Raw genomic sequence first — 21,382 nt, 5'->3', positions numbered from 1 at the left:
AGCCGGGCCAGCCCCAGGTCAGCTCCAGCCTTCCACAATTAGTGATACAGATTGAATCTAGATTGATCTGTCTACTTTCACAGAGTGAGCCAATTCCAGCTAGAAATTCTCCTTTCCCTGTATTTCCATGTTAAAAGGAAGGAGACCTTGTCAGATTTCTGGATAAATGGGAAGAACAGGGCAAGGTAGAAATAAATGTTGTGCTAATGTGTAGGAAGAATCATTAGGGCAGAAAGACATCATCGATGTGGCCAGGCTGGGGCTGATCCGCATTGCTGTGTTGAAACTCTGTCTCTGGTAAGGCTACTGCAAAAGACAGGATTCAAAAGGACTTTGCTATTTATTGCACATTTTTCAGCATTTTGCAGAGAGTCAGAATCTGGTTCAGAGCAAGAGTTTTTGGCACCAGCAACAGCCTGGACCAGAACAGTGATGTTTGCTGCAGGGAATTCAGAGGAATTGCACTTTGGTGCTGTTCTTTGACAGATGCACTCGGGTCACTCAGATATTTACAATCACTGAGAGAAAACCAAGGTTGTGGGAAAGCAGAGAAGGGGCACATTGCTTCAGTGAATGTTCAGGAGCAGGAATATGGTGTGGAACTAAGCTGGAGTTTATGTAGGTCTCTTTGGGGATGAGGTTTTGGGAGGGCAACTGGGAAGTGCAGAGCAGGGGATCAGTCCCTGGCTGAAGTCCCTCCCTGAAGCCAGTGGAGGAAGATCAAACATCTGCTTAATGCTGTGTGTCACCCTAGCTATTCAGGGTTCCACAGCTGAACTGTGAGGACACTAGCAGGGACACTTAACTGAGCTGGGTCTGATCTGCCCTCTCTCTCAGCCATATCTTCTTGCTGCACTGTGATCAAGGACAGCAAAGTAACTGGAAAATTGAGCAGGGCATTTTCAAGGAGTGTGGTTAACCCTGAAGGGTGAAGGGCTCTGATCACAGCATGGCTGCACAGGCTGTTCTGCCCATGCAGCCAAGGCAAGACCTTTGTCACAAAGGACTGTATCTCTCTGTTGCACCCAGTATGTTCCATTTTTAAGGACACCATAAAAAGCAGTCAGAGAAGTACGACAGAGCACACCACAGCCAAACCAGTTTGGCTTTGCATCACTGCAGAGAGCAGCAGGCAGGCTGGGAGAAAACAGCTTGCAAGCTGAGTGACCAGAGAGCTGAGTGAGACAAAGGATTCTTGTCCTGAGATCCATCATGGGTGTAGCCATTTCCACGCTCCCAAAAGTGCAAAGGGATGCTCTCCTAGCTGGCAGAGCAGTGAGGCTTTGTGCATGTTTATCCTGGGCTTTTGCCTGCATGGTGCCAGTGCGAGAGCCGAGAGCTGCTGCTTGTGGTTGACAGCTCAGCTATTGTTGCAAAGTATGATTTAATAGCAAGACTTGATTACAACATGCAAATGTAGCTGCTGGGGGACTATCTCAAAGGTTTGTGGAGATTAGCTGTTAAATTGGCCAGTGCAAAAACATTATTAAGCAGAGAATATAATTACTCATCTTGTGCTTCTGTAGTGTATAGTAGAGACAGATTTGTTTAAAAGCCAGCAAGTCCTATATGGAGAAAAGACTTGTGTAAATGCCACGTCATGTACTGCTGTGTGTTGCAGCATATTTTATTAGAGAAGCAACACTTAATAACAACATTTGGGAACTTGTGGAAGAAATCCATTATATTATTCTGCATCATAAAAGCAAACCTAATGCCTAGTGCATGAAGGCTGTGCAGATATTGAAACATCTCCTTTTGGTGGTGGTTGATTGCTTTTATGGAGATTGCATAATATGGATATAAACAAATCCAGCACTTGATATGAAATCTGGGAGTCAGGTTTTAGACTCATGCATCTGTCTTCTATCTGTGCACGTTCCCTCTGAAATGCATCAAGGTTCCCATTAACACCTTAAATGTAGAAAGTAGAGTCAAAACGAGACTGTCAGCACATACAAAATGAACAACTGGGCGTGTGCTTGCTGTAATGTAATTCCCTTTCAGTCCTAGAGTAGTCTGTGAGGTTTCTAGAATAAAAAGCTCGTCTGTATGTGAGGATGCAGGGAGGAAGATTGAAGTGTGGGGAGCTGCAGACATGATTTGGGAGCAGGCTGTGGTTTGGGGATTTCCTCTTGCCTTGTGGCTCTCAGTAGCCCAGGCTGGGCTTGCAGGGGATGATGCACTGGCAGCTAGAGGGCTGAAGTCAGATGTCAAAGTACATTTGGCTAGTCAAAGCCCTACACAGTTTCAGGAAAATCTTTTAACAGAGGAGTCAGGAGGACTGGATTAGGGGAACAGCTTGTTCCTAATGGAGTGTAGTTCCTGCAGTCCCAAATGCTGGCATGGGAATGGGGTGATGTTGTCAGGGCTGTCCTTGCTGCCGTGCTGCAGTGGCTGCTGCTCACCCCTGATTCACGTCACTGAGTGTTTCCTCTCCAGCATCCCAAATGCTCTGCTGAGGCTTCAGTTGTCTAAGTAGAAGGAAGTATCCTCCCAAGCCTAAGTGGGCAAGATAAAGATTTCAAGGGGTTTTGATGAGAAACTCCATTCTTTTGTGGCAGCTCAAGAGCTTTTGTGCACCATAATTGCTCCCCAGGCTAGTTCCTGAGTGAGTCAGAACTGAATGTGGAGCTGCTGTGTGAACCTCAGCAACCTGGCACAGTATGTCCCAGTCACTCTAAATTTGAATTCATTCAGTCCTCCTTACTCCTTTTGGATGTGTCCATGCAGACACAGGCTCACTCCTCACATGCTCCAGTCTAGTAAATTTGCCACAGCTGGAGACATCAGCTGTTCTTCCAAGTGGTACAGGCAGGGAAACAATGCTTGTGGCTGTGCTCATTTTCCACTCAGAGCCACGAAGTACCTGAATCTCAAACAGATCTGGTTGTATCCAGCAGCAGCAGCAGCAGCATGTCCCTGCTTTCATTACTCAGTGCCAAAAATACCTGTGAGTGGTTTGCAAGCCATGAGTGTCAGAGGGGACAGTTCTGGAAAGGTCTGGTATCAACTGGGGAAGGGAGAATGGCACATCTTGTCATCAGTGAGCATGAAGGGATGGTACCTGCAGCTAGGTGCTGGGAGTGGGTGGAAGCAGGGCCTGGATCTGGGTCTCAGCAGGGCAGACCAGCTGAGGGTGGATCAGCCCTGTTGGCAGAGGAGCAGGAAGGGACATGGGGCAGCATGGGCTGAAATGCTGAGCTAGGGCATATTAGTCCCTGCACAGGCACATCTCAGTTACAGCTATTTTTAAATAATTTTCATTGATAGTTTGTAATGAAGTCAAAAAGTGGAAGAAACCATGTAGCAATATTTCTTCGTAGTTTTGTTCCAGTTGTGTGAGGACTGTGTGTTTGAGCTGTCTGCATCTCCCTAAACACCACGTGCACACTTTGAAGCTGCACATCCAGTGATCAGTACTGACAAATGCCATAAACTAACTCCACAAGGTGGTAGAGTTACAACACAACAGGAATCTCTGGTAGCCAGGGAGGAGACAGAAGTAATGTACTGCTCTGTTAATCTCCTTTTTTTCTATGTGTACAGCTTGGGTGTGCAAGAGATCCATCTGTTAAATGGCTGTTAACCTGTTCTCAGAGTCTGGAGTGCAAGAAGTTGTTTGTGTGATCCTCTTCTCTGACAGAACTGGTGCTGCCTACAGGAGATGCACTTAGCTGCAAACTGAGGTACTCTAGGAAGAGTTGCAGTAGCTCTTGGTTCCATTAATTACAGAGTTTTACTGCACTGAGCAGTGTAGCACAATTTGAGGCAGGACCTGCTCCTAACAGGTCTTAAGAGTTTGCCACTGCTGCTCTGAATCCCTGGGCTGGAATAAGGCTGTGATAATTAATGGAAGTTAAAGTGCTCCTTCTGCCTGTGAGCTGGTTGGAAATGGAAAAGAAGAACCTGTCACAGTTGTGACTGGCTCTAAACTACTGTCAGGCTTTCCTCCTTCCCTTCCCCTGCCCCAAGTGGAAAATTGTATTGGAAAGTAGCAGTTAGAGCACTTAAATCTTTCCACAGTTCATTTCAAGCTCCCTTTCTTCTTCCCAGCCATACCCAGGCCAGTTTGGGGCGCGGATGGGAGTCTCTGGCTGAAATCTGCAGGATGTTAAATAACAATGGGAGAGTGAGTTTCAAAGAGGGTATAATGTGCCTGGATTGCACGTACCCTAAGCTGTATTTCCCATGCTTTGACGTTCAGCCTATCCATGCTTCACTCCTGAGCTGTTTCCTTTCCCTGTGGGATCTATCTTGGTGTGATATGGAGCAAGCCCAGGCTGAAATGGAGTTGGTGCCTCTCTTGCTGTGGAGGGGCACACTCCCACAAGCATCCACGGAAGCTGCTGGTGTCTGTCCTGTCCAGAGAGCAGTAAGTGAGCACATGAAGTGTGGGCAGTAACAGAAGCTGTTGTATCCCCTGTGGTGGGTTACCAGGTTTTTGTAATCCCTACCCTTTTCCAGGTACTTGGATTGTCTGTTTTAACTATTTTGTGTCCCCTTCTCTTAACACCTCTTGTCACAGTCACATTGCTGCTGCAGGCAGTGGTTCTGTCTGGGTTCGTCCCCTGCTGAAACTGGCCAGTGAAGGGCATCTGATGGAGCTTCACTGTCCTCAGCTGTCCAGATTCAACAGGTTGATCAGCTGGAGGAAGCTCCCAAAGCTTTTACTTGGATGTTACTGAGGAACCCTTGGGAGAGAGCCTGTGGACCAATACATAGATTGGACCCACTCCTTAGGGAAGTCTGCTGCCTCCCTGGGGCCAAGTTATAGAAGTGAAAACTTCCCACCCTGGTATGGCCTTCAGATATTATCCATTATTGATTTTTCAGGTAGGCAGCAATGATGGTATAACAAGAAGTCCAAGAACATTCAAGAGATACTTCAACACTTTGGGATGACTAAGGGATCAGGAGAACAGGCAATGTCCTCCCTATTCTTCCAGTTACAGGAATAATAAGGCAAGAAATAGTAAGAACCAGCAGGTCAATACCTGGCTTCAGGCCTGGAGTCACTGAAGAATCTGGTTGCTTTACACAACACCAGACCTGCTGGTGACAAATAGGATAGATGTGGCTCAAAGGGGAAAAATGATTTTTGCCCAAGAGCTAGTAGGCCTCATTGGAAGAGCTTTAAACTAGATTTGAAGGGGGGGAAAGGGAAAAAACCAGGCTTCTTCTAAATGTATATTTCCCCTGCTTATTCAAGGGTTAAGCAGTCTGAGACGCAGCACTCATAGCCAGGTATCTGTCAGGCTTGGATTGGAGGCTCACCAAAGCATGAGAATATATGGTTTTATTTCTGTTTTGTCATTTGGAGATTGCTACTCAATGCCTGTAGGACAAGAGAGCTCCAGGGCATCTTAGGATATACCCTGTGCTCCAAGAGATGTTGTTTTGGCTCTGCAACATTCAAATTCAAAGTCAAGAACTGATGCCTGAAGTGCTCCTTTTCCAGGGATTAAAAGGCACTGCCAAGGCTTTGCAAGATGACAGTGTTGCAAATCTTACCATGATCCAGTGCTGAGATCTGTAGGTTTCAGCAGCACAAATGTGCTGACAGATCTGTGTGTGTGCTTTTCTGGAGATGGTAGATTTTTTCAGGAGGTTGATCTGTGCTGCTGTTGGAAGGTAGCATTGCAAGAGTTCTTCATCACACCTGGGTCTTAATTTTAACCAAGCTTCCCTTCGTCTAGTAAAACCCTGGCTCAAAGGAGCAGTTTCAGGATATCGTCATGGATCTATCTTTGGTTTCTCTGTTCTTAGATGGACCTGAGGGATCCATAAAAGTCTGTGGAGGAACTAGCTGGAGTGACCAGGTTATGACTGTGACAATCAGGGATGGAGGTATTTCCTAAATTCACCCAGCAGCACGTGAGGTTTTGCAGACCTTGGCATCGAGAGAGCTTGTTCTCACTTCTGTATAATCTCAGTAGAGGAGCTGGGACATGAAACAAAGTCCTTTCTTACACTGCAGCCCTGGAGCGTCATCATACCCATCTCTGGACTTGAAGGATACAATTCTCTTTTGCTTAAAGTGATAGGTCCCATGTCACTCATCCTCTCCTGTTATGGTCTCATTGAAACTGCCTCATCTATTCTCATCTGCCATCTAGCTTGCAGTAGCTCCATCTAGAGACAAACAGCTCTGTGTCACCCACAGCCACACACCCTCTGAGATGCTGTTCAGGACCCACTCCTACCCTGCTAGGCTTTCTCCACCTCCACTGGGATGTTTATCTGCTTTTCCTCAATCCCATTGTGTAAATCAGGCTAATTTCAGCCTGCCATGATGTGTGGGCTCACTGGAACGTGACTATAAATCCAGATCTGAACATTTTCTTGTAAAAGACAGGGTGGTAAAATTGCATTGCTGCCTCTAACCTCAGGCTGTCCTTAGACCAAACTAGACTCTTCACAGCCCCTGCACCAGTAAATCAAATAGCTTTTGAATCGATGCACATAAAAGTCAAGGGAGAGAAGTTACAGATGGAAAAGACCCATTGACTTGAGCCTGTCCTGCTGCAGAAGGGGAAGGCTCTCTTAGGAATTCAAGGCAAAGCTCCAAGCCTGCTGGCTGAGGCCAGGCAGGGTGAGAGTCCTGCCTGGGGAAATATGTGGAGTGGGGGGAGACTACCTAAATTTCCTGCAGCTTTTCCATTCTGCTCATCTCTGCATTTTATTCCCTTGGCTTTATTTTTTGGGCAAGAAAACTGATGTTGGTTGTATATTCAACAAACCCAATATGTTCATTCTCCTGATCATTGTTTTTCACTCTGGGCTATGTTTGACTTTTCCTTAGAAGCATGTTTTTCTCACCTAATATTTAGTTTAAGATCGTAGGAGCTGGATATAAAACCTTCTGGGACATTTTAATCTGCCAAGAAGCTGCTTGAAAGCAGAAGTTATCCAGAGTATTTCAGTAGCATATTTAGAAAACATCACCCCCAAATTCCATGTTGCCCATTTCCCTTTCATCTCCCTGCCAACTTTCATTGGTTGTTTTAACCCCGATCTGCTATCAGTGTCCCCCGTACCTTGCTTCCCTCCCCCTCGGGTTTCCATGTCTTTGAAAGTCCTGGTAACCAGAAGGTTCATGATTGCTTTGCAATTGTTTCAGACCAAGAATAATACAGCCAGAGCCAGCTGGATCCCTCGCTCTGTATTGATACAACTGTTCTCCTGAACCTGCCTACACTCAGTGCTACAACTGCAAATCTGAGGTTGAACCAGAGCAGTGCTGGGTAGTGGTGTGAGCCCTGATCCATGGTCCTGTCTGGAAAACAGCACCCCCAGCAGAGCATCCCATGGCCAGGGAGCAGCTGCCTTTGGGTTTTGTCTGCTGGGGACCTTGGGAACTTGCTATATTACATGTGTTTTTCTGACACAGATCCTCTAAGAACCAGTGGTCCCAGTGGTCATTCTGAGTCCCTTGATCTGCAGCCAGTTTCTCCTGAGAGTCCTCCTCTGGCAAGGCCCTTGCTGAAGGCTGGCCAGTCTGGGTGATTGCTTCTCCCAGAGGTCTCTTCCCATGAGCCCAACCAACACTTGTGAGCATGGTTAAGAACTGGAACAGGCACCCAGAGACGCTGTGAGAAAGTTGAAGTTGGGGATTACTAGAACTGAACTGGAAAATGCCAGCCTAATCCAACTTTGAAGTTACTCTGCATTGCTTGGACCAGAGACTTGCAGCAGAAGAGGGCATTACTTAGCAAGTCATTGCCTGACTTCCACTTCATGAACATCAGGGGTTTATGTTGTCATGCCACTGCTGCCTTTGGCTACCAGATTATGTAGATCACTTTCCATGGTTTTGGTATTTTAAACTTTTTTTTTCCCATTATTTTTTGTTGTTCATCTCTTCATGAGTTTTTGCAGACTCCTTCTTGTTTGTCCCTGGGTCAGGTCCTGGTTGGTAGATATATGCTCTCCCAGTTATTGGCCATCTCAGAGTATGCTTCTAGTCTGGAATGTTCATCCAGTATTCTTTATTTCCCCCTTGTCTATCAGATTGTCTCCTGATTTGGAAGTAATCAATTCTTTAATTCCTAGGTAAACTGGGAAAAAGCAAGTCCAAAGGCTGAAGGATGTAACATGCACAGGGTGTGCATGTCTCCTCAGCAGGAATGTCAGGGAGAACATTAGCTGATGGGGAATGTGGAACAGGAAGGCTGGTTCTAGCAGTCTGTGACTCCCTGCAGCACTATCAGTTCTCCAGGTGATTAACTGTTTGTTTTTCCCTTAATGAAAACTTGTCTCAGATGAAACCACCATAATAGAAAGCTGATGTTCTAAAGCATTCCCAAGTGTAGGTTAATATTTACAAGCTATCAGGTTCAGGTTTTATCTCCATCCCTTGCTGGCACAGAGATAAAATCCTTTTAAAAATCCCTTTTGATCTTCCTGGTTCATGACATGGCTTTAGTAAGACATTTTCCATATGGAACGGGTAAATGTCTTAATGGAAATGTAAATTTTTCTCATGATTTCAGGGACTAGTAACAGGTGAAGAGTCCCCCATGTACCAGGGGCCATGACTTATAATGGAGCATAAGTGATGGACAGTATCTGCAGGATTACTTGTGCTAGGAAACGTCAGAATATTATTTCTGCCTCAATGGCTTAAGATCATGTTTACCTAATGGACTTACACTTGCATTTTGCAGGTGTTGTGTTAATATTAATGTGTTGTCTGAATTGTTAATATTTCTTCACTTCAACATTGCATTAATTAAGGCTGCAGGGGATGGAGAAAAGACCTGGCTAATTAATTAAATCGACAAAAAGCATCTTTAACTTTCCATCATGCTGCCCTTTGCTTCCACCTAATGGGTCTTGGAATTTCTGGTCAGCAGCCACGTAACACACACTGCTGTATGGAGCACTCAGCAATGTGCTTGCTAATTTTTCTGACCCATAAATCACTTGCATAAACTTTTAATGGTGAGGAAAAGTGCCTTTCATTCCTGCTTCCTCCTTCCAGTGGGAAAGGCAGTCTGATAACAGGCGGTGCTGGCCTGATGTGTGGGGCTGGAGGCTTTCCCGTCAGCAGAGGGGCTGTCTGCATTCATTCAGGAATTCTTTCCATTCTCCTCTTAGCCAGACTCTGGATGACATTAATATTATGTGTCTTGTCATAAGCTGTGCTTTCAGAGCCAGTGGCGTATCAGACTGCACGTCTCAGGAATGTGGACTGCCAGTCCAGCTTGGACACTGGCTGTGAGGTATCTCCCTTCTCCTCTGCCCCATCCCAGCCCCAGCCTGAGCTCATTCACCCACCAAGAATTACCATGGGCTGGAGAAAACGCAGGTTCAGGTCCCTTCTGTGGCCCCAGGTGGCTGGGCAGCACCCTTGCTTGGGAGCATCCTAGTCCATTCCCAGAATGAGAATTTTCTCATGAGAAAATTGTGGAGAACAGTGGAGCTGAGACTGAGGGAGCCTTCTGAAGTTGTGCCTCCACATCCTGTGTGACCCAGCACATGCATACAGGTGTAAGCTTTCACCTTTGGCCCTCAGCAGCTGAAGACTGTGTTTTGGCACAGAGGGGCACTTCAGCAGCACACCAGGAGTCTGAAGGTTGTCACCAATTTGCATGAAAAAGAGCAGACTGCAGTCATATTAACCTTTAATGAAGAGGTGCAGCCCACAGTGACTGCATCCTCTGCGACACCGACACGTCAGTCCAGTGATGCCTCCTTTGCTATTGGAATCAAGGCAGCAGGGAGGGTGGTAGGACAGGCAGGTGTTGAGTCCATCCCTTCCATATGAACCAGGAGGAGGGTAAGGAGCTCCAGGCTGGGCAGGGTGCATTTTCCACCCACACAGCTGAGAGCCAAGAGATCACAAAGGCTTGTGCCGTCCAGCGCTGCAACGTCTGGCCTGACGTTGTGCTGCCAGATGTAGTCAGCAATTTCATTTAACAGGGCTGCAAAGTGGCGTTGATAATTTCAAAGGAGCTTCAGCAAATGGCTGAGGTTTTTCCAGCGGTCTGAATCCCTGTGTGCAAACCAGTACATCAGGCTTTAAGCAATTAATTCCTAATCATGCCAAATGCCTTCAGGAGCCCAGCGTCAGTATTGAGAACTTAAAACGGTTTTCCACTGTACCACAGATAATTTGGATAAAGCAAAGAGAGCAGTCCTGTGGCATTTCCAGCCTCAAGGTGTGAAAGTGGTCTGTAAGTGACATTTGTATTCAGAGAGCCCTCCCATGCATTTGTGTTGTAGGCATCTATTACTGGGAAGGCACCATAGCTAATATAAAGGGCATTCTTTATACCCCAGAAAGGGAGTTCATTATAGGGAAAAGCCATTCTTACTTAGTAAGAAATGAATCTAAAACTGCCTCAGAGCTGCTATTCTCATCAAGTTTCAATGTTAGCTGTTTTAACCAAGAGCTAATTGAGCAATCTCAGAAAGTGGAGTAATTCCACTATTCAGCTATGCTTTGTACAAGGCTACTGCTAGCTGTGAGAGGAGCACAAATGACTTTCATCAAGCCAGGAACCGCCAGTATTCTTGCCTTTTACTACTTTTTCTTTCAAAAAAAAGTAGGTCTTTTGGTCTTTTGGCAACTGTCATTGGCAACAGGAGCTCCACACCAATATTTCAAGGCTCATATGTAACACTGCAATCCAATTTTTTTTTATAATAGGGGATTTGATTTTCATGTGTCTTCAGGCAGTAGTGCTGTCCCAGAGTGGATGGCTGAAGATGCTCCTGTTTCTTTGATAGGTAGTGTCACTTAGAAAATAGCACACTATTCTTGCATAATTTTGCATGGAGAAGAGCCATTGCAAGTGCCAGCCCAGCTACTCACCAAAGAACATGATTCTGTCACTGGCTGTGCTCTCAGGAGATGTGGGATTACCTAATGTTGGTTTTAGAAGAGCTTTTATAGAAGCCCCTCAAGTTCCTCTGCTTCATGGAAGAGCTGTAATCAAAAATATACAAACATAGCTTAAAGAAGAAAAAGTCATAGCACATCCAGCATCTTTGTACTTAACACCTTGGACAGGGTTTTTTGGTTGAGCTGTGGTGCTGTTTCTTTACTGTTTTCCTTCAGCTGATGCTGCTACTCTTGGATGTGAACAGGTCTATTTGCAGCCTTTTGTGGAAGGTGACTTTGTGGGTGAATGCAGCAGGATTTAGAGTCCCATTTGCAGGAGGTGGCTGTAGATCTCCTGTTTGGTATGAGATGTGGTGCTTTGGGATTATCACACCTCAGCTGTGGCAACTGTTCCAATACCTGGATGCACACATCAGTTACATCCTGTAGGAGGGGATGGGGGTGCAGAAGGTGTTAGAGGGGAGCAGCTGTGCTCATCTGTCCAGCCCCACCTCACTGCCATTTGCTCTGAAGCCCCTGGGTCGTACCCTGCTGGAACAGCAGGTGTTTTAGTGTCCTTTTGCTTTAAGGAAGCTGCCTGCCTCCTTGCTGCACTTACTGGATTGCACACAAAGTACTCCTTGTCTCTCTCTTTCAGCGAACCCTTCTTAGCTAATGTCATTTGTCAAGTTAATCAGGGAGAGTGGGCACTTCGATGGCTGCTGTGCAGCCTAGCTGCATTACCATGGTGACAAGCAGCCAAACAGGCATTTTACTTGCCCTGCCTTTCTTTGCAGATTTGCCATGAGAAACCATCATTTTATTTGCCTCAGCCAACCAACTTGCTGAGGGCGTCGGTAGTTTTTCAAGGTTGCTATCCTGAGATTGGGAAGTGTCTACCTAACATTTAATGGAGCAAATAGTAATGCTGATACTAAAGCAGGTCAAGGGTCTAAATGTGTAGCTTCTCTTCCCACATCCCACAGATGTTTGGCACTGGCAGGAGCTGTCTGAGAGGAATTACAGCCCACTAGCTTGGGTTTGGTGCTATAGTCGAGGTGTCATCAGTCCTCTTCAGCTGGATGGTTTCATAGGTGACTGTTGCCCTACAGAAGCCGTGACTATCAAAGATACTTTAAAAAGCACCAAGATTTGTGTTTAAGAGCATCTCAGGAGCTTGAAATCTCCACAGAAGTTGGTGAGATTTAGGCACTGGCATGCCTTGGTCACATTTGAAACTCAGAAGTAAGTGTAAGCTATACACTCCAGCTGACCTCTTGCATAAGGCAGGCTGAGGATGAGTTTCATCCACATAACTCCTAAGCAAAATCTGGGCATTGTAAAAGCTGACAGGAGATGTACACGTTACAGAGCTCAGAAGCCGTCCCATCACTCCCTCTCTTTCCCCTCACATGTGCAGTTAAGTGATGCATGCAACAGGTTTGGAAATGCTCCCTCCTGCAGTGTGGTTAGCAGGATGGCTGGGATCTGCAGGCACCTATGGGAGGGACAGCCACCTGTTGACCCTAGCCCTGTCTGTGGGACAGCAGAGGAAGCCTCACATCAGCACAGAAAGGGCAAAAGTTCAGATCAGATTGTTTATGGGATTTTATGGAGCCAGGAGCCAAGGATAGCTCAGCTAATCCAGAGGAAACTGTAGCGATGGAGTTAGAATGCATTTCACATGGGATTCATTCAGCGCGCGTTCAGATGGACCAGTCTTTCTGTCTCCGTTTTTTTAGCCATGAAATATTTTTCTTTGTACTCCTGTCTGCCAGCTGCACTGAGCCAGACTCCAAGCTAGCCTGTTTTAAGAAAAAAACCCACAGAAACCCCAAAACCTCTTGTCGTTTGACCTGCCGACAAGTTAGCAGGGCTTCAGTACAGCTCCCAGCAGCATCAGCACCAGCACTGGGCTGGGTCCCTGCTCTGCCAGCCAACCTCTGCTCCCACCAGCCTCAGCATCCAGTGCTTTTCTCCAAGCCACAGTGTAGTGCTTGCTTAGTTGAAGCCCTGGTGAGAACATGAACTAAAAGTGCAACTGAAAGGCCACGTGGGGAGGGCAGGAAGGCAGCAGCTTTGCTGTGCCCTCCAGCTCCTCAGCACCTGAAGCTTTGCTGGCTTCATGGGCACTCCTAGCTCATCTTCCTGAGTCACCAACAACCCATGCAATGTCAGCATGAGTTCCTCTTGGGAATAAGGTTTTCCTTTCAGGTGCAGGGAGGTCACATTAAGCTATTCCATGCAGATCTTGTCTCCCTCCGTGTCCTGAGTCCCAGACCCCATTGTTCTGCTGGAAGAGTTTACATGGCTTAACTCCAGGCACAGGTGCCAGCTCCTTCACTGTCCCCAGCACATTCCCTCTGACCATAGCAAACTCTCACATGCTCTGGATTACCCCAGCTGTGACTTGTGCCTTCTGGAAGCTGCTGTTCTCTCCCTGAGCTCCTGATGTTTAGAACAAATCTGACTAGGAGTTTTAGACTCTTATATACACTCTTCTTTCCTCTCAAGCTTGCAGGACTGCTGCAGCAGGGAGCATTTGGGGAACAGCTCCATGATCCCCCAGTGATCCAGAGCTGGGAAGGAACCTCTGTCCCTGCAGGTTTTGGCATCAGCCCACAGGGCATTGCAGCCTTCCCAGGGCACTCTGGTTTATTACCCTGACCTGACATAAACCAACCCATCAGATCCTGGGGCTTCTTTTTCCCCCAGATACAGGAGAGTGTCCAACCTTACCCGTGTTACCTGATCCTTGAAAGCCTGAACTGCAGATGCATCTCCCAGAGCGTGCCTCTGCCTTTGGGTGAGAGAGCAAGAGTAGCATTTCCATTCTGAATATCTGTGGTCACATCCTGCACAACCTGTCATGGGTGCAAAGTTCCTGGGTGCTTCCCAGGGTGGGATTTCACAGAGCAAAGTGGGTAGGATGTGCTGTTAGTTCTATTTCAAGAATAAAAGCATCCCTGGAAGGAAGATGCTCAGGTATGAGCTTCCATTCAGTACCTCCAACATCAGAACAAGGATATCTCCAGGAAACTGTAAAAGCCCAAACTACAGAATGGTAAAACAAAAGGCAGAACTTAATAATCAGGTGGAAATTGCATCCAGCCAAAAGTGTCACTGTAGATGAGATAGGAAGGTTTTACACTCCAGTGCTCAGCAGGAACAGGAATGGCAGGGTCTGCTGCAGCATTTGCTCATAGTGTTCATTTTGCAATGAGCACGTGCCTGTGACAAAGAGGAGATTTTGTTCGCAGGTGTTTTGCTTTGTCCTTGAAAATAGGCTTGCATCTCCTTCTGTGGAGGTGGCAGTTCGAGGCAGGTGCAGGGGGACTCCATGGCCAACCTTAGCCCAGCTCACCCCTGTCCTCAGGCCCCTGTTCCCCCCGTGCTGCTCGGTGACAGTGGCGTGTCACCCACGGTCAGGAGATGGGCATGGCCATGCCCTAACCCGCTGGCTGCCCCACGGCCGGGGTGCCCAGTGCCCCCGGCCACGCTGTCCCGCACCCCCTGGAGCCAGTGGCCATAGAGGGATCGAGGTTGCCATCTGCCGGTTCTGCTGCACAGGAACAGCAAGAGCCTGGCTCAGCCCTCTTGGAAGTGGCCCCTCAGGAGTGTGTTCTGATCCTGCTGGGGTCACAGGGCATTGCCCACCCGTGAGCCAGCCCTTGGTCTCTGGTAGCCATGACCCATGGGCAGGTTTTCCAGGGCACAGAGCAGGCAGCCCATTCCCATTTAGACCATGCTGTTCCTGCCCTGCCCCATCCACACTGCCCCTGGGCCAGCATGTCCCTCCTGCCTTCCCTGTGGGGCCTGAAGTGTTGGCCTCTGGCACAAAACCCTCTGTGAGAATCCACAGGGCTCTTAATAAGGAAGCTCCTTCCCATTAAAGACTGATATTTCTACTGCTGATGGTCACTGTCAGGTGCTTATTCCTCCTCTGGGCTTCTCTTAATTTCCTTTCTCTTTTGAGTTCTTGGCAAGTATTCCCAGGTTGGGATCATGTGACTGCTGTAGGAGTGCCCCAGGAGTGAACCCTGCACACCTCACCTGGCCAGGCTCCCCAGCAGTGGCCAGGGTTGGGAGCTGCAGGAGCACTGGCTCCAGCCCTGCTCCTCCAGCCAGCCCTGCAAAATCACTGCTTTGCCTGCAGCAAGGCTGAGCTGGCATAATCAGCAATAGCTCACTCAGGCATTGCTGGGAGGATGAGGTTACTTCTGTAAATCTATTATCTTTTTTGGCAATTAGCACCAGTAAGGAGCCCTGGGAATACACGCAGGAAACCCAGTTAAGCACATCTCTTGCTTATCAAGCCCAGTTAAACAAGTCCCCTGTGACACAGCCCTGCCACTGGTAGCACAACCCATACACACACCAAAGATGATCTCTCGTCCTGGGATTGCTTTCCTGAGCACTGTGTAATCCCAGCGATTTCCATTCAATGCTTGTACATTGAGAGATGGAAAGTGCTCACCCCAGCATTTTGGAGGTTGTCTGGAGGAGCCTGTGGGGTCCCTGCATCTCCTGGATGCCAAAGGTTGGTGGCTTGTCCTGCCTGGGGACAGTGCTGTGCTGTGCTGTGGTGGGAGCTGGCGTGGGGCAGGGCTTGGGGCCTGGGCCTGGCCACACATGTGGAGCTGGGCTGGGGGAGCAAGCATGTGCTGTTTGCTCTGGCCCAGGAAGACAGATGTGTGTGTTTGTTTTCCGTGCTATCTTTCGCACGGCGTTTGTTTTGCTTGTCAAGCGTTTCAGGAGATAAAGTGACCTAAAGAGAGATTTTTTTATCCTAATTTAAGCTGTCAATTTATCACTGACTTCTGCTTGTCTGTGCCAGCAGGACAGCTTACTCTGAGTCCCTGGGGAAGCCTCAGCTAGAAAGTGAGAATTTGGGGGGGATTTGCTGCAGTCTCACAGCTAATCTGTGCTTATGACAGCAACTGCAAGCTGCTCCCCTGTCCCCTGTGTCGTATTAGTTCCCATCACTGTGGACTGGTTTGGTTTCCCAGGGGCCTCCCCTGTGTAAGCGGGATTGTTTTCCTCTGCTGCAGGCTGGTGGAAGAGTTCATGCTGCTGGCGAACATGGCCGTGGCCCATCAGATCTACCGCTCCTTCCCCGAGCAGGCCTTCCTCCGCCGCCACCCCCTGCCCCAAAACAAGCTGCTCAAAGACCTCATGGACTTCTGCAACCAAGTGGGGCTGGACATCGACTTCAGCAGCGCGGGGACCCTGCACGTGAGTGCTCTGGGCCAAGGGGCCAAGGGGGGCATGGTGTGATGGAGTGTTTGTGGCAGCGTGTGCGTTATTCACGGTCCCTCCCTGCCCAAGCAGAGCTGACAACTGTGCCATGCCAAAACAAAACACCTGTCTCTCTCACTATTGATCACTTTGGTGCTGAGCAGGGGTGGCCCAGCCTGTCCTGGTCAGCCATGTTGTGCTCAGAGGTTAGAGCAGGGTGGGAAAGACCTTGCAAGTGACCCTGCACTGCCCTCCCTGCAATGGGAAGGATGTTTCAGTGCAGGAGCACTCACTGAGCCACCCAGATTTCCTTCTCTGGGCAGGGAATTTGCTCCATACCACAAAGAAAGCAGCTCTGCAAGGAGCTATGTCTGTCTGGGCTGCTGCAGGTCTCAGGGAGGGCAGGGTGGGGAGTGGGGTGACTGGGAAGGACATGAGAGCAGTGCTGGGAAAGGTCAGATGCAGCCAGTGCAAGAAGTATCCAGCCACTCCTCTCTGAGCATGTCCTGAGGCTGAACTCCAGCTGAACAGCACAGCGCAGGTTCCAGGATTTTCTTTACTCACCACAACTGGACTGTGGATAATCCTCTGTTAATCCCATCCCTGCTGGCCTCCTGCAAGCCCCTGCATCAGCTGGGACTGCTTTCCCTGCTTTCTGGCTGTGCCCAGCCTATGTCAGCAGATGCAGGGCTGCTCACTCAGCTCTCCTCCTGCACTTTGAACCCTCCAGCCCCTCCTCACTGCTACCCCCAGGCATGACCTCCCATATCCATGTCTCCCCAGAGTCCCATTAGTCTGTGCTGAAGCTCTCAGGAGCTGGATGGGAGCCAGGCACAGGTTGAGAGAGGGTTTACAGGCTCTCTCTCACACTGCACAGCTGGGGACAGAGCCAGCAGTCCCCATGCCCTGGGTGCTGCCTGCCACTGACCCCAGGAGGAGAGCCAGTGCTCAGGACTGTGTATGCAATACTGCTGGGGCTGCTGGAACCACAGCAAAGACCAATTTCATGTGCACCTTTTGGCTTACAAGAGGATTTTCAGGAAAAAGGGGAGTTTGGCTTTGACAAGCTTCTGTCAGCAGCAGTAAGGTCTGCCTGGGTCCCTTTACCACCACAACATGCCAACACTGAATGCTCTCTCTTTTCTCCTCCAGAAAAGCTTAAGTGAAATATTTGGTGCTGACAAATATTCCAGGGCAAGGAAAGAAGTGCTGACCTACATGTTCTCCAGGCCCATGCAGGTGAGAACAATGCTGTGCTGTCAGGCATGTCTGCTTGTAGCTTTCAGCTGTGGCTCATCTTCAACCCTCACCCCTTCTGTGTTACCAAGCTGGTATGAATGCTGAACATGGTGTTCCAGGGCTGCCAGCAGCTTCCTGTACAGTTGGCAGTGGGAGTCTCTCTTGAGCAACAAAAGCTCCACTGGATAACAAGGTCAGGCGGAGTCTTTCCTCACTGCCCACTGTGTCTCTGTTATCACTGCTTGGAATATTTCACCCTTGAAGTTGCATGAGGGCTGATAACAGACTCTCAGGGACCCAGCCCTGTGAGCAGCTGGTGGTGGGCTCCATGGTTCATGTTTGTGCCATTTCTTCACATTGTGGTGTCCCAACTGGTCCAAAGAAGGAATTAAGACTGGGGGTGTGAAACTGGTCATAAGCATAGCCCGGTGCCTGCTCTTGGAAGAAGGAAAGTTCTGGAAACCCTTCAGTCTTCCTCCTGCCCAGGTGGCTTTCTTTGACAGTCTCTGCAATGGAGGCTTGTGCTGCTCACACCAATTGTCTGTTTGGTGCATCAGTAGCTCAGAACACTTATTTGGGTATTTATCACTGTCATAAAAAGTTTCTGTGGGACATCAGCTGCATTTGCAGCTGGGCACAGCACAACTCTTCTGAGGAAAGTCCTACTCCATGGGGAGAAGGGCACGTTCCTGAGATAATCTCTCTGCTGTGGCCTGCTTATCACTGCAGGAATGAATCAGCTTCCCAACATCACTCATTTGACTGTCACTCTTCTAATTAGTTTATTTGCTTCATTTACTCATTAGCAATTGCCTGAAGTCCTGTTGTATTTCCGGGACTTAATGCTTGTTTGCCATTGGGGCTTTGAGGCCATTTAGTAAATCAGTCTTTCATGTGTGTCCAGCTCAGGAGGGCTGCTTTGGAAAGAGCAGGAAGTGTCCTCTGGAGCTGGGTGTGTTGTCTCAGATCCCATGTCCTGCTTTGGGTTATCCTGGTCCCTTCCCCACATCCTCCTTTTCTGGTGGAAGGTGCACTGGTGACATGATTTCCTCTGAGTCCCTCTCTGGTCCTGCTGACTGTGGCACGAGCCTGGGCTTTGCCAGTAGCAGCACATGGACCAAGCCTGGCTACTGGCCAGGATGGATGAACAAGGAGAAAGTTCTGCAGTGGCAGCAAGGAGGGGATTGGCTTTTGGGGACCCACTGACTTGCTGAGATCTTGCCACTGTGTTGTCCTGCGACTGTGGTTGAGAAGTGGTGGCAGTGCTTTCAAATACCACACAGTGGCTCTCATTATGATTTAGCCTTGTGAATACATTAGGTCATTACATGAAAGAGCTATCAAGGTTTTGGGGATGAAGTCTTCTGCAGTGTAAGTACCAGACAGAGAAAGAGGCACTTTTAAAGGAGATATTCCACGAGACATGATTTTGGCAGGAATTAGTCTCATTCCATCATCAGAAGACAAAAGTGCCTGTATGTTCAGGTGTGCTGTGCAATCCACTCATACATGGCAAACCTGTTGCACACTCCCATTATAGGCAAAACACCTTGGAAAAGGGCAAGCAGCTTCCAGGAGAAAGGAGCTTTCCACTGCAAGGAGTATTTTTTTTGCTGTCTGCCACCAGCATGAGAGCAGATGGAAGAATCAGCCCCATCCTGCTGGATGTCGTGGTCCCTCATGGGGAGAGGACAGATTTGAGGTTGGCAGCTGCAGAGCACAGCCACTGAGGGGCCCAGGCTGGTGGCGAGGGCTGGGCCATTGCTCTGACAGATGGTGCAGCGAGACTGTCTGGTCAGGGCTCTGAGAAGTCACCTGTATCCCTGCTCACATTGCAGCTCCCAGTGATAAAGCTGATGTTTCAGGGACAAGGCTGCAGCTAAATCAGCTTAAACAACCTGTCCACAGGTTTAACCCTTGGTTGTGCCAAGCCTTGTGTCCTCCCTTTTCACTGCGTTCTGGTGGTCAAGACATCAGCCTCTCGGAGGAGGAGGGAGATGGGAAGCAACTGGTAATGTGTGTGCCTGAGGGAATGCCTGGATTGGCATGCCAGGAGCCTTGTAACAGATGAAGGAGCAGCGACACACCATTTTTCAGGGGCTCAGTCACTCAGGGATTCAATCTGTCTGTGAAAGCAAAGCTGCCCCTGGTTGGCTGGGGCTGATTTATTTGCAGTTCTCCAGGGATTGCAGCAAACTTCGGGGATTTCAGACCTCTTGTGAGTCAAATCTGTTAAGGAGAAAACATCTGCTTCATGCCAGGCTGATGTCACTGGGTTGTGCTGTCACAGTGGTGAGGATGGGTGTCAGATACATATTAGACTGGGCTCCCTGCAGGGTGCAACCTAGGGGAATATTTGTGCTGTGATACTCAAGCTGCTGCAAATGTCAGTGAGGGTCATGGGCTGCAAAAAGAGTGTCCAAAATGGTGCTGGACCTCACAGTGGCCAGCATATCAATCAAGACAAAGGGCCCCAGGCAACAGCAACCAGCACAGAACCTTCAGTATCTTTTCTAACTTTAAACAAGGTGGGGTATAACTTGAAACACTGCTGGCATAGGGCAGGAATAGGCCTTTCCCAGTGTCTTTCCCAGAGCAGGAATTTTGACTCTGCTTTCTGCCTGCCTGGCATTGTAGAGACCTTCCTGCCTTCTGCCCAGAAGCCTGGCACAAGTGCCTGGAAGCTCCCTGTGATTCCATGCTGTCTGTCAGCACAAGAGCACTCATCCCCTGCTGCAGCAGCCTCTGGAGCTCGGCTGTCTCCGTGCCCAGCCTCATTTGGTGGGAGCCGAGCTAATTGAGTGGAGACCGTACTTTGTGGAGTCCATCAGAAACAATTTAATTCTGGGTTGTGGAAATTGGCAGCCAGCACAGCTCCTATCCCAGCTCTTGGGTCTCATAATAAGGCTGGGACTGATGCTGCTTTTTTTAACCTGCTCTGTTTACTTGCCCGGATCAGTGCGTTGCTGCTCAGCAGGAGCTGGCTGCGCCACTGGCCTGGAGAGCAGAGGATACAGCTGCCCAAACCAAGGATCCCAGGACGGCTCTGTAATCAGAGCTGGCTACTCCTGTTTTTTTTAAATCACTTGCTCTTATTTTTAAATGGGTTCATTCAATCGCCACTGTGCCGTGACCCTGCCGCCACCCCCCTGACCTGCACAGCCTCCCCTCCCCGCCTGGGCCCAGCCCCCAGTGTTTTCCCAGCCCCAAGAGCTGGTGTTTCACAGATGTAAAAATAAAAGCTGTAACCTGTGGGATAACAGGGGTGACACTGGAGAGGTTCCTGCTGAAGAGGCTGCTGAGCAGTGCTGCCACTGTTGCCCTGGTCTTGGTTTAGATGGGCAGTTCAGCCACTCAGCTCCTCAGCTGTCATGGTGGGATGGAACAGCAGGGATCACAGCAGGGCTGTCTCTCCTTCTTGGAAGCCACTGGTATCTGCCCCCAGTGCTCTCCAAGCATGCACAATGGGTATGTAAAGCCTGCAGCCAGACCCAGAACCAAAGAGCCAGCATGGGTACTGCTCTGTGAAGCCTCTTGGTGGGAGAGCATCTGAGGTGGGCACAGAACAAGCTGGGCTCTGCCCTGGAATGTGAGAGGATGGCAGATGAGCCTCAGGGCCTGAGCAGAAGCAGGAAGCTGCTTAGACCCATGGTCATGTGAAAGTTAATGCAGTCCTTGGGGCCAGCTAGGGACAGCTGGCAGCCAGCAGCTCCCTGCAAGGTTTTGCCCCTTTTATTCTGTGCTGAGTTTCTGCAGTGCCTGTGCAGCCCAAACTGAGCAGCAGGTGAAGGACCACCAGCAGACAGGATGCCTTCAGAAGGGCCATTGGCTGCTGGCTGGCTGTGTCTCCAGCCTCATGGCACCACCCTTGCTCACACCCTTCCCTTGTTTCTCCCCCCTCTCAGATGGCTCTCTACTTCTGCACCGGTGTCCTGAAGGATGAGACCCTCTTCCACCACTACGCCCTGAACGTGCCCTTGTACACGCACTTCACGTCTCCCATCCGCCGCTACGCCGACATCGTGGTGCACCGCCTGCTCTGCGCCTCGCTCGGTGCGTGCTGCTCCCCGCACG

The 21,382-nt window shown here is 49.0% G+C and overlaps 1 protein-coding gene across 3 annotated transcripts in view; it reads left to right on the top strand.

The window, feature by feature from the left end:
• Positions 1-21,382, top strand: part of DIS3L2 (DIS3 like 3'-5' exoribonuclease 2) — a 178,185-nt gene that overhangs the window by 152,230 nt on the left and 4,573 nt on the right. For all 3 annotated transcript variants that reach the window (XM_056499071.1, XM_056499070.1, XM_056499072.1), the window contains 3 exons: positions 15,883-16,066; positions 17,222-17,308; positions 21,214-21,361. In XM_056499071.1, coding sequence (XP_056355046.1) covers positions 15,883-16,066; positions 17,222-17,308; positions 21,214-21,361 — 419 coding nt within the window. The remainder of the gene's footprint in view (positions 1-15,882; positions 16,067-17,221; positions 17,309-21,213; positions 21,362-21,382) is intronic.

This window comes from Oenanthe melanoleuca, chromosome 9, assembly GCF_029582105.1.
Source record: "Oenanthe melanoleuca isolate GR-GAL-2019-014 chromosome 9, OMel1.0, whole genome shotgun sequence".
NCBI classification, from domain to species: domain Eukaryota; kingdom Metazoa; phylum Chordata; class Aves; order Passeriformes; family Muscicapidae; genus Oenanthe; species Oenanthe melanoleuca.
The sequence above is the reverse complement of the archived record's forward strand: the minus strand, read 5'-3'. Positions and strand labels throughout refer to the sequence as shown.